General features: G+C 44.3%; 1 protein-coding gene across 4 annotated transcripts in view; it reads left to right on the forward strand.

The window, feature by feature from the left end:
- The first annotated feature begins 3,357 nt into the window (after positions 1 to 3,357).
- Positions 3,358 to 13,686, forward strand: part of LOC147026813 (dmX-like protein 2) — a 127,135-nt gene continuing 116,806 nt past the window's right edge. For 2 of the 4 annotated variants that reach the window (XM_085882614.1, XM_085882616.1), the window contains exons 1-2: positions 3,359 to 3,543; positions 9,814 to 9,917. In XM_085882614.1, coding sequence (XP_085738740.1) covers positions 9,831 to 9,917 — 87 coding nt within the window. In that variant the 5' untranslated portion in view covers positions 3,359 to 3,543; positions 9,814 to 9,830. Of the gene's footprint in view, positions 3,598 to 9,813; positions 9,918 to 13,686 lie in introns of all 4 variants that reach the window. The other 2 variants (XM_085882617.1, XM_085882615.1) reach the window with 2 other exon arrangements.

Consider the following 13,686-nt stretch of genomic DNA (forward strand, 5'->3'; position numbering starts at 1 on the left):
TACGAAGGACACCGTAGGATCTTTAACATCCACCAGCCACTGCTAACAGATGAGACAGCTGGTTTAATGTCCTGATGGACGGCACGTACATTGATGCCTTGACATGCCTGCACAACGCCAAGATGGCAGTTCGTAGCTGGTTTACCATTCAAACGCAGACAAGGCGGCTTACAGGTGACTGCAACGCCTCTATGCTATTCTGCCAGCCCTCCTCCTCCAATGATTCTACCAATCTACCAGATTTATTTTTGTTATGAAGCAAGCAGGTACAAGGAACAAACATCCCCCTTTTTATCCTAATTGTGATTTCTAAAGCTGTGCTTTCCTGTTGACATCTTTCATGTAAACAGGGAATTTCCGTATACATTTCTGGGACAATGTGCCTCGGGAGTATCAACACCCCCTCTTGGTCATTGCATTACACTACACAAGCAGAACGGACCTCTGAGCTCGTTTGCATCTTTAAGAGCTCAAGTTTGAATCTGATGCCCTTAAGTGTTTGTCATGGTTTTTTAACGTAGTCTTATTGGACTGTAGTTTGCCTGGTGTTGGCATAATTAATGGTTAAGGTGGCTGGCTTAAGCTCTCAGGGTCCTGAGTTTGAGCCCCTGTCTTGCTGATGGAATAACACCAGGTGGGTTGAGTTGAATCAGCCTGTCATCCTTCTGAGGTAGGCATAATGAATACCAGCTCACTGGTTATTTATCTATTTGTATGCAGCCTGTGGCTGCTTGGCTGCATCATTTTTCTGGGGGCACAGCTGTGCTACTGATGCAATGCCCCCTGTGACCAGTAACCTGTTTAAGACCTGGAGATCTTAAGTCAGCCACCTTAACCATTAAGCCAACACCATGCTTCACTCATTGGCAACAGGGGCACCACATCAGCAGCACATACGAGCTTCCAGAAAAATGATGCAACCAGCAGGCACAGGCTGCATAAGAAACAACAACATTGTACCACAATCGTGTAAATGCAGATGCTACCGTAGCATACAGAGACATGACAGAAGTAAATAGACACCTTAAATTTATTCATTTCATCTGTATAACGCAGTTTTACTCAGTGATTTGTCCTAATATTTGACTATTTCCTTGCAGAAACGAGTTCCTGGGTTGTGCATGATAATTAAGTTTGCCTCGAACCCAGGGAGGACACAAACTCTCCGATTTTCAAAGAGGACGAATTGTTGGCCATTTGGAAGGTGGAGTCAGCCAGTCAGATAGCTCAGAACCTTGGCATTTTGCTTTCTATGGTCAATTTGGTGATTGTGCAATTCACCAGTGAAGTCAAGGGATCCACAGCTTCCTGTTCTGGTCGATATGGGCCTTCAGAAAGGTGTCTGAGCTGTCATGCGGCCCATTGGGAAAACTCCCCGTTGCAAGGCAGCAGATGTTGCAGAGGAGGTCCAAGTTAGCTCAAGAATTGCCGTGGGGTACGTTCATCAACTGGGATATGATGGGAGAGCAGTTCGGAGAAAACTTCTTCTTAGACCAACCAACATTGAAAGGAGAAAGAAGTGGGCTGACGAGATAGCCACCAGACCCTTGGAGTTTTGGCAAACTGTATTTTTTTTTCTGACAGTGGACGTGTATGGGTCTGGAGACTTCCCAATCAAGAGTTCTCTTTGAATCGATTGCAGCCAACTGTCAAATACGGTGTTTTGTGAGTGATGGTGTGGGGAGCAATCTGAAGGACTGGTCGGTCAGAGCTTGTGGAGTGTGTTGGCAACATCATCTCTACGATATACATTTCTATCCTTGAGGATGGAAAGTCTCCCTGTCTTCTTCACTGGTCAGACGGTCAAAAACAACATTATTCATGGAGCTCCGTGCCAAACTGCAAAAATGACCAAAGAATGGCAGGACAGAAATGGGATCAAGCAACTTCCATGGCCAAGTCAGTCTCTTGAGATGAATCCCATTGAATACCTTTGGGCCATATTGGATCGAACTGTGCGGAAAAAGTCCATGAAATCAACATCACAGGCAGAATTGCCAACCCATTTGCGTGAAGCCTGGGCAGAAATCCCACAAGAGAAAATTTCAGAACTCGTTAGTTCTTTGCCTGAAAGAGTAATAGCATTGAAATCTGCAAATGGCTCTTTTACCAAATACTAGTGTGTGTATTAAAATGGATCAAATGCTCTTCATATGTTAAATCAATGGATTCTTTAAAAATCACTGTGTCGATTTACTTCTGTCATGTAATTTATTATATATTTTAATTTATTACAATGTGCTATTTCCTCTCTTGCTCCACGTGGCTGCTTGTTGCATTATTTCTGGGGTGTATGATGGTGCATCTGATGAAGTGTCCCCCTGTATGTTCAGGCAGCAATTTTTGGAAATTGACCAAGGTGGTTGCAGTACTTCATCCACTCTTCCATGACTGACATTATGGGCTCTTCCATGACTGACATTATGGGCTCTTCCATGTCTTCCAACTAAGCTATCGGTCATTTGTATACATTCGTCATGTTTTATTTTTTTTTGTTGGATGTTTGTATACATCTCTGTGTTGCAGAGCATTGGTGCTGCCAAAGCAGTTGCTTAGCAAGAGTCATGCTCGGTGGTTTGCCATTGCCTTCCCAGCAAGAGGTAGGGCAGGAATTTGGAGTTTGTTCATGGTGCCGGCGATAGCTCACCGACTCTTCGCAAAGGAGAACGTGGGATATTTAATCCAACTAATGCCGGTAGACGGGACGCCCGAGAGATGATACACACCTTGAATCACCTCCCTGTGAAACGCTGGGATGACAGTTTATAGCTGGGTCGGGATTCGAACCCAGGCGAGAGAGCTTAGAAGCGAGTGTACATATTCCTCTTGTCAGCACACTCTCGCTCTCGACTATCCTGGCTGATTGTGGGGGGGGGGGGGGGGAGCGGAGGAGTGGTCGGGTTTGGAAAGATATCTCTGGAATATCCTGTTAGGTTTAGTTCTCTGGTCAAATACTCACTCGGGACGTGTCCAGTACGTGAGACTCCCCTCACCTCTTGCTTGAGCTTGTGTCATCCATAGATAGCTAAGTTTTAACCTGTTAAATACATAATTAGTGGGGCAACTTAGCAGAACAATTGTGCATTTTGTGAGGAAAGCACCAAATTTGGCACACTGGTAGCCAATCATATTATGAACAGATTTGGATATTGGGCAATCTCAAAATTTTTGATGGTAGTGGAAAATGGCTGCCACAGCCATCAGCAGCTGAATTAGAGATGGCCCAATATCCAAATCTGTTCATAATATGATTGGCTACTAGTGTGCCAAATTTGGTGCTTTCCTCACAAAATGCACAATTGTTATGCTAAATATAGCTAAGTTTCCCCACTAAATCTCTTATTTTCGAGAGAATAATTTGATTGTGAATGTTCAAACCAGTTTGTGTTTTCATTGAAAGCGCGTCATCGGCATCATCCACACCCGTCTTGCAGTGCCGTACGTTTGGAGTAACGCGTGACGTCATGACGTTCACGACGACCATTCCTCCGTGAGAAGGCTGCGCGGCGAGACCACGGTCACTGCGGCAACGATTTGGATGAGGTGATTTTTCAGATGTTAAGAGAGGAGGTTATTCTGTGGTGGGATGAATAACAGGTGAGTAACGGTGAAGGTAAATTAATCGGTTGAACAAGGGGATTCGCGAGTGCTGAGAGAGGAGCCCGCACGCGACCTCGGCCCGTTTCACAGTCGGTGCTGAGGCGGACAGCTCCGGGAGGCGGCGAGCGCGTGGTCCGTCCGTCCGTCCGTCCGTCCGTCCGTCCGTCCGTCCGCGCCTTCACGGATCGTCTCCACAGACATGTCCCGGCACGCTTCGCGTCCGCCGAGTTGTATATTCCTGTGTCCACTGCCGTCGGGATACGTATCGTGCGCGCGCTTTTAATTTATATTGAACAATCATTGAGCATCATGTTGATCCAAGTCTTCTGTCACGTTCCTCCTGTATATGTCACGGGTCTGTGACGTTCACCATCCTTATCTCTGATTGTTTATAAACTTGCTTCATCGAACAACGGTGGGATATTTTGGGGGTTTTACCCCGCTCCTGTTTCTTGGCTTCACCTCGTGTTGATGGCAGTGAGGGGGCTGTGGGTTAACGAGGGTTGAAAATATCATCGTTTTGGATTGAGGACAATCGAAGATGGTGGTGAACGGATGTCTTGAAGATCTGGTTAAAAAAACAAAATCGACAAAGGTAAAAATTCAAAACAAAGGTAAAAAATAAAAACCCGACATTTTAAAGCTTTCATTGGTTCATGATGCAGTACCATAAATCTGTCGATGTGTGTGTCAAAACATACCATGAGATCGATATTAAGGGGAAGTCTCACTCACTCACTCTCACTCTCTCACACTCAAACTCTCACTCTCTCACACACCCTCACACCATCTCTCACTCTCTCTCTCACACTCTCACACTCTCACTCTCTCACTATCTCACTATCTCACACCCTCACACCACGTCACTCTCACACTTACTCTCTCACTCTCTCACACTCTCACTCTCTCACCATCTCACTATGTCACTCTCTCACTCTCTCACTCTCACACCCTCACACCATCTCTCACTCTCTCTCACACTCACACACTCACTCTCACTCTCTCACACTCAAACTCTCACTCTCTCGCTCACTTTCACACTCTCACTCTCCCACAATCTCACTCTCTCACTCTCTCTCACTCTCTCACTCTCTCACACTCTCACACCCTCACACCACGTCACTCTCACACTCTCACACTCTCATTCTCTCACCATGTCACTCTCTCACTCTCTCACACTCTCACTCTCTCACCATCTCACTATGTCACTCTCTCACTCTCTCACTCTCTCACTCCTACACCCTCACACCATCTCTCACTCTCTCTCTCTCTCACACTCTCACACTCTCACTATCTCACTATCTCACACCCTCACACCACGTCACACTCTCACACCCTCACACCATTTCGCTCTCTCTCGCACTCTCTCTCGCGCTCTCTATCGCGCCATCTCACACTCTTACACTCTTACACTCTTACACTCTTACATCATCTCTCTCACACTCTCACACTCTCACACTCACACAATCTCACCATCTCTCACACTCACACAATCTCACCATCTCTCACACTCACACAATCTCACCATCTCTCACACTCACACAATCTCACCATCTCTCACACTCACACAATCTCACCATCTCTCACACTCTCACCAACTCTCACACACTCACACAATCTCACCATCTCTCACACTCTCACACTCTCACACACTCATACACTCACACCATCTCACCATCTCTCACACTCTTACACTCTCTCACTCCCTCACACCCTCACATCCCCACACCCTCACATCCCCACACCCTCACACCCTCACACCCTCACACCATCTCACCGTCTCTCTCACACTCGCACTCTTACTCTCTCACTCTCTCACCTTCTCACCCCCTCACCCCTCACTCCCTCTCATCCTCTCCAAAAGGGCTGTTCGGGAAACCCTCCCATTCCTACAAGCATTTTATGAAAAATCTTTGGTCAACCTTAAACAAATTGCAAACGATGGTATCTCTGCTGTTTTATGCTCTGAATATGTCGTCTGTCATAAAAGAAAAGTCTTCAGTGGTCCTGGAAGGGGAAATCTGTGAAAATCACTGGAATATGACCCCACCCAAAAATGTCACTTTTCCACATGTCTGCCTCCTTTAAACACGTTAAATCCCATCTGAAGGTTACAATGGACTGTTCGATACTTGTTACCACCGCCACCGAAGGTGAAGGAGGTTATGTTTTCACCCCTTTCTGTTTGTTTGTATTTCAGGATATCTCAAAAATTTGTGGATGGATTCAGATTTAATTTTGTGGACAGGTTCGGAGTGTGACGAGGAAGAACTGATTCGATTTTGGTGACGATCCGGATCCGATAATTATTTCAGTGATTATTCACCATTGAGAGATAGGGCCATAAACGATTTATAGCACAATATCTCAAAAAGATGTTGACGGATTCGGATGAAACTTGGTGGACACGTTGGGTGTGTGACAAGAAAGAAATTATTCGATTTTGGTGAAGATCTGAATCCGGTTCTGGATACGATGATTATTTAATTTTTAAAGTGATTTCTCACCATTGAGAGATAGGGCCAAAACGATATAGTGCTGTATAGCATGATATTTCAAAAATGTATCGGGCCCGATTTGTTCTCATGGATCAGGCATTGCGTGGCGGAGGTATGCTCTCTACCGAGTGCCCTTCTCGTGTTTTTTATTGAAACTTTTGGCAAGCAGTTATGGTTTGAAGGATTAAGAGGCAGTCTCAACCAACAGGTAAAAAAATTAATACTAAAATAATGATATAAAAAGCAATGCTGAGATGCATACTGAATACATACTATTCTTGACGCATAAAAACAAGTCAACAAGTTTGGAATGATACTTGCATAATTATGAAAATACAATGTTGAACAACATCAACTGGCAGGACTTGCAAGGATAAAACAATACCGAATTGCAAGCATAATACAACACTGAGAACCTTCACAATACAACAAAGAGTCTGCAGAGAACTTTACAGTGAACTTGTACATGTTATATTATGCAAGAGAAGCATAGAAGATGAGTAGTTGCCATATTACCAGTATCACTCCACCATGGGTAACCTATGTCAATGTACAAGATTCATTAAGAAGCCAACAGTCAATCTTCAATTTCACCAAATGCCAGCTGTGTTGTGTTTGTACAACCAGATCCTCTACTGTCTACACTTTCCACAAGCAGGTGTACACTCAACGTTGTGCTTCTTGCATGTGCACCTCAAGCTGCTGCACTAAGTCTGACAGTTGCAACTGATGACCCACAGCAGCTTCTCAGGAGCAGGAGCTAGGCTTGGCTAGAGAGGGTCAAGCCTCTCGTCTCTTTCACAACATCCCCACACTTTTGGAAAGAGTCCATCCCCAGATCCCTTCCACTCTTGAACCTGAAAGTACACACAGAGGCTGTGGTATTTGCTGCTTTTGATGGAGGTGGTAAGTTCTGTGGTTTAACATGAGACGTGCTGGAAGCCACCTTCTCATAGAACCACTTGTGCTGCAGAGTCTAGCTTTTCACTGGGTTTCCTATTGTGGAGGATCAGCAAGACTTTCTCTCTGGCAGCGACATCATTGGTCAAAGCTGACTGTGCATCAAACACCTTGGATTGCTCACACAAGTGAATGCTTGTCTTGGATTTGTTGAGAGAAGCTCCTTTCCCAATCCTGTGGAGGCAGGATATTGCCATCCAAGGACTGCATGGAGGAAGAGGATGTGTTTGAATATGTTCAGACCAAGCTGTTCCTTAACCACCTTGATGTTCCAGATGCACGGGTTATTTGTGTTCTTAGACTCTGGGCAGAAGAACCAGTCATGAGACTCTAAGCTTGCATGGTAGCACAACAGGATGAGGTCTGTGTCTTCACTGACCAGCAGACTGTTGGTGACCATAGCGCTCTCCCCAGCCTTCTGCATGATGATGAGATCGGATCTCCTCAAGCATGGTGTGTCTGACAGTTCCTTCATATGATTTCCCACAATCCAAAAAATAAAAAAATACTGATTTCAGAACTTTCCCCTCACAGGATTTCTAAAGACTTTTTCAACACCATGGAGGACACCTTCCTTGGTATGATGCAAGTGAGAGAGCTTTTGTTGCAATTTGTTCGAGCTTATGGTCCATAATGCCTGTACGAGACAGTATCTACCTCCTTAACAATCCTCTTGAAGAAGTTCAATCACTCAAACTCCTGGGTCTTACTATCAGCCATGATCTTTCTTGGGAAAACCACATTTCAAAGTTGGTCTCCAAAGCCACCCTCATTGGTGCTTGGCAGGCAGGGCGTTGCATCAGAAATTGCGCCATTCCATGGATGGACGTTAAGCCGGCTGTTCTGTCTGTTAGCATTACATCTTTGACGTTTCAGATTGCATAGGGTCTTTTGTGAAGACGAGGTGGGTTATCTCTGGTGCCTGAACAAAAACTTTTCCCCTGCCGACCCCCTGATAAGGAGTCATAATTAGGGCCTTCATCAAAGTAGTGGGCTATATGCATGAGTGCAGTGCTATATGTTACCTGAGAAAGTAAAAAAAACAAAACCATCATATTTTATCTCTGCCACCGAAGGTGAAGGAGGTTAAGTTTTCACCCGTCTCTGTCTGTGTGTGTGTGTGTGTGTGTGTGTGTGTGTGGGTGTGTGTGTGTGTGTGTGTGTGTGTGTGTGTGTGTGTGTGTGTGTGTGTGTGTGTGTGTGTGTGTGTGTGTGTGTGTGTGTGCAGGATATCTCACAAAGTTGTGCATGGATTCGGATGAAACTTATTGGACAGGTTGGGTGTGTGACAAGGACGAATTGATTCGACTTTGGTGAAGATCCAAATTTGGATCTGGATTCGCGAATTATTAAATTTAATAAAGTGATTCTTCACCATTGAGAGATAGGGCCAAAAACGATATATCGCATGATATTTCATAAATGTATTTGGCCCGATATGTTCTCGTGGATCAGGCATTACGTGGCGGAGGTATGCGCTCCACCGCATGCCCTTCCAGTTGCATATGCAACTTGAGGGTTCATAGAACAGATGACCTCATGCAATTTTGCGAAAAAGGACATGGGAAGGGTCTTTTGGAGCACGACCTATATTAGCTTTGTTAGTGAACTTTGAACAACAGACATGATCGGATGGCAACCATACAAAGCTGATTGGTCAAACTGAACAGTCCAGAGCTGAACCTTGTGCCAACTCTTCTTGGAGAAACTGATGATTTTTGAACTATCTTCGAGAAAGATGCGCCAAACAAACATCTTTTGGATGAAGTTAGTTCTGTCATTGTATCGCTCGGCACAGTCATCTTCTCTCAATCTCTCTGTTATTCCGCCCACAGAGTGTGACAAATTTGATTGTTCGAGACTGCACAATTTTGCCCAAAGACTGCTAAACGGATGGTTTTAGGAAGTGCAAACAAGGCGATTTGTGTTCTCCAGTGTTCAAATATATCATTCAATTGAAATAAAATAAAAGCTGGAGAAAAACAAACAAACAAAAAGCATTTATTCCTCAGTTTACCTTCACTGATGCTCTTTTACACCACCTTATTGAACGCATTAAATTAGTTATTCTTGCCTGTTTGTGCCCTTTATGACATCCTTCAAAACATTAAGTTTCTTGTTTGGAAAGATTTTCAACTTTGTTTGACTCACAGTCTGAATTGCAATTGCATTCCTGTGTTGTGTGCATTCACGCTTGGGACGAGAATCCAAATAATTTGCCAAATTCAGAACCAAAATACTCTTAAACTGCAGGTTCGTGTTCCAATTCACATTCTGACTTGTGTTCTACAGTGTTAAAAATATAAAATTCAATTTAAATTTGGTAGTTCCTCGATCATATAAATAAACTGATAGACAAAGTGAACCAATTGCTTTTCCCCGCTTTGCGCTGTGTCTGTAGTAATAAATCGATCGGCCCCTTATCTTGTGAGATGTAGTTCCACAGAACGGAAAAAGAGTGTGTTCTTCATGGAGAATGTTAAAGGTCTTGTGCTTTCTTATACAAGGCGTATTGTTCATTGAACCTGTACATTGACCAAATCACAAACCTCATATATGTTCATTAAACTCCTAAACGTCTTCGTTGGCTGTGAGGACCTCGAGGAGGTTTCAGTTGGTTTGTCTCCACTTGGAGATTATATTGGATTGAATCAGGTAATATGATGTTAATGAAATTCGAATTACGTCAACTTGAATTAAAAAGTGACAAGGTGAGCCTGAGTGTAACCTTACATGGTATACCCCCTTTCCACAGGTCATACAGGTAGGGCAATGAGGTTGCAACAGCTACTAACAGGTGCCGGGAATCCCGATGTGTCTTCATCTGCCTGTGGCAGCCTCAATGGTCAACCCTTCACAGTAAGAGCAAATGATGGCATATAGCATTGTGTTATTTAATTATTTATCTCACAAACCTGAGTGCAGGTGTATTTGCTGATGCATGATTTGTCGGTTGCTTGCCTGAGGTCGGTTTTTTCGAGTCCATAAAATTTGAGAAAATGGTCACATTTGATGCCATAATTTGCCCATCATGCTACTCTTATACCGCACAGAAGTATTGTCATGCAATGTCCATTGGTGAAGTCAGGTTTGTTGCAGCGTGAGATGACTTGTTGAAATGAATTTGTCCTTTGAGCTATCTTTGTTCTTGGGGTGTGTTAATTCAATTACTAAGCAGCTAGCTAGCTAGCTCTTGCCAAGCGAGCAGTTCCTTATCAAAGGTTTTGAATGGAGTGCTTCCTTGAGTGCTTCAGACACTGAGCAAGCACTCTACAAGAAACTTGGTCACTGAACACACCCCTGATCTTATTTGTGATGTGTAACTACACTTAACTGGAGAGTTCATAGAGCACAATACCCCACACAGTGTTTAAGTATATACTTCCAATTTTAATAAAATAATGGTTTTAAAGATAGTTTTTAAAAATCTGGAAGTTTAGCATGATTAAAGCAGTTTTACACACCACCCTTATACAGTATACTGGAATAAGACGACGTTGAGTCACAGTTTAGGAGATGTAGGCTTTATTGATCACCATCGAATGCAGCGTCAATTGGCATCGTACATAGTCTTATTGGCAGCCTCTTCACCCGGAGACTGCACCTCACATGCCACACCCACTTTTCAGGGGCTGTGCTTGACTGCTCCTATTACATATCCCATGCACCCCATAAGAGTATAGAACATGTCCAACGACTGCAAAACTGAGGTTCTTGGAAGTATTATGAAGGTCATTTGTGTTCTACAGTGTTCAATTATATAATTCAATTTAAATGAAGGTTTAAAGAGGTTTAAAGGCGTACACATAAATTAATTCTGTGTTTCACCGCTGTTTTATCCAGTGGCTATTGCATCACCCTATCCAACACGTTACTCAGTTATTCGTGCCTGTTGTTTGTGTCCTTTATAACATCCTTCGGAAAACAGTAAGGTGCCAATCGTGTGCTGCCTTTTTTTTTGGCTGCTGGTTGCATCATTGGTTGGAGGCGCAGCTATGCCGCTGATGCAGTGCCCTATTACCAGTACACTGGTGCTAATTTCACCGACCTCGGAAGGATGACAGGCTGAGTCAACCCCCTGGTGTTAATTCAGCAGCCAACAGGGATTGAACTCAGGATCCTAGGATCCCAAGCCACCACCATAACCACTAAGCCAATGCCAGGTTACAACAGTAAGGTTCCTGTTTGGAATGATTTTCAATTTTGTTTGATTGCCAGGCAGGCAGACAGAGTAAAAAATATTATCTTGGTTCTCTCTGCACACGTGCAATCGGGACGAATTCAGAGCCAAAGTATTGTAAAACGGTAAGCTTGCTTCTTAATTATTCAGGTTCCGATTTGTGTGCAAAATATAACATTCAATGTAAATGAGCTGTTCCTAAATCATAAACTGATGACAGACAGGTGGACGGACAGAAGGACGGATATGAACCAATTGCCTTACCCCACTTTTTGCTTTGTATGCCCGGGATAATTAGCCCCAAATCCAATGTGTTGAAGGCCTGTGTACAAATTTTCGGGCCTGTTTGGCCAAATGATAGTTTGAATGATGAATGAGAGAGTTCATAGAATCCCTTACCCCACACAGTCTTGAGAAAAAGGGCCTGGGAAGGTTCTTTCTAACTCTTGCTTTACGTTTCTGAGCATGATTTACATTGCCTTTGTTCATGAATTTTGAATAACATGCATTATGGCAACCATACCTTGGTGTCTTTAGCTGATGGGTCAAACACATACGAAGCTGATAGGTCAAACAAAAAAGTTCCGAGTTGTTCAGAGTAACCATGACTGGTTACAGAATCGTGCACTTAGACCCTCCTTGATGTTTAGTTGACCTTGAGCACCTTTGAGCTTCCCGAGCCCAGGCCCAAATAGAACTTGGTGTTTTTTCCAAGATCTCCTCCAACCGGGAAGCAAATGGGAATGATATCTGAACAGTGTACATGTCTGCCTAATCCAGACGAATTGTGTGCAACCAGTAACGACCAAGGAGAGATGGTCCAGAACCATCAATCACATGCAGGGGCAACACTGCTTGCTGGTCCCATAACGAACCACTACATCCATCAAACCAAATGGTTTGATCAATTCCCCAGTGTAGGTACGAAGGGTAGTGTGTACTGAGGCTAACACCAGACAACCCAAACGACACCAGATCTACTTACTCATGAGACTTACTGACAAGACTGATGATCTACCACAAAATTGACAGGCCTGCCATTCACACTGACAGACACCTCAAATGGGTGATTTGCAGCTGTCGTCATCAGAAATATGCCAAGTTGATCAACCTCACTGCGAGCCTTAACCACATTAACTGATGATGATGCCTGGCCCTGACAGACCCCCCCCCCCCCCCAGGCACATGACCCGTCCGTCCACACCGGAAACACACTGCATTCCAAAATGGACAGTTCCAACGAGAGTGTGAACCACTACATTCCTGACACGACGACTGTGGTAGCTGGCCCTACGATGTACTGCTTGCATGCAGCCGGGACAAAAGAGGTTCCTGATATGCTGACCAAAATGGGGAATTGTGAGCATGTGACCTGACAGCATCTATGACATTGACGGACAAGTCCTCCCTAACAATGACATGAACATCCTTTCTATCTTGTTCCATGACACCTGCAGTTTCAACCGCTTTATCAAACGTAATCTCTTCAAACTTTAGCCAAAAAATTGATGCGACCATCTTCTCATCCCGTATCCCAGCAATAAAACGATCCTTCGATCTCTGTGACCGTTCATCATCATCATCAAAATGGCAATCCCCTGCCAGATGCTTGAATCTGCCAACAAAATCAACTACACTCTCATCAGGAAACCAAACCAGGTTGTCAAACTCATACTGTGATAACTGCAGTGACTTGCCCGGTTTAATATGGTCATGCAACGTCTTGACTATGGATTTGTTGATGACAGCATCATCCCACACCTTCGCAGGCGAAATCATGTCAGACAACAGACAGAACACCTCTGCCGGCAGTGATGACAGAAGAATCTCTTTCCGTTTCCCAGCATTGGTGGCGACATTAGTGGTGAAATAGAAACTGAGCTGCTGATCAAAGAGTTCAAAGTTGTCTCCAGCATACTCCGGGCAGGACCTTACCATGTGATGTGGTCATGGTTTGACAAATCCTAATCGTCAGTTGCGGTGTCTTCAGCACAATGATGAGAACCCATGGAGAGAATCAAACGTCATTTATTGCGTCAAAGCAGGCCTCACTCGGCCGCGCCAACAGTGGCCTCACTCGACTGTACACGATACTACACATATGACGCTGATGGGTCAAACAAAACATTTCAGAGTTGAACTTTCTGCCAACCTTTCTCGGAGGATAGAGAAACTGATGATTTTGAAACGATTTTTGAGAAGAGGATGCACTAATGTCATTTCCCTTTATAGTCAGGTCAGGTTCGATCTGTAACCTGCTACAGGTACCATGTAAACCTGTACTAACCTGTTCCATGGTCGGGTTGTCGGCGACTAAACCGTCTCCCCCACCAGGTTTTCTGGTGAGGAGGGTGTTTGGATATGGACACCCAGCAGGATTAAAAACAAAACCTGTCAAAGGGCGGAGGAGCTCCTTGTGAGCCAACGGCCATCCATATCTAGTGCCCA

The sequence above is a fragment of the Eptatretus burgeri genome, chromosome 5 (genome assembly GCF_056783735.1).
Source record: "Eptatretus burgeri isolate ZD-2024b chromosome 5, Ebu_testis_v1, whole genome shotgun sequence".
NCBI classification, from domain to species: domain Eukaryota; kingdom Metazoa; phylum Chordata; class Myxini; order Myxiniformes; family Myxinidae; genus Eptatretus; species Eptatretus burgeri.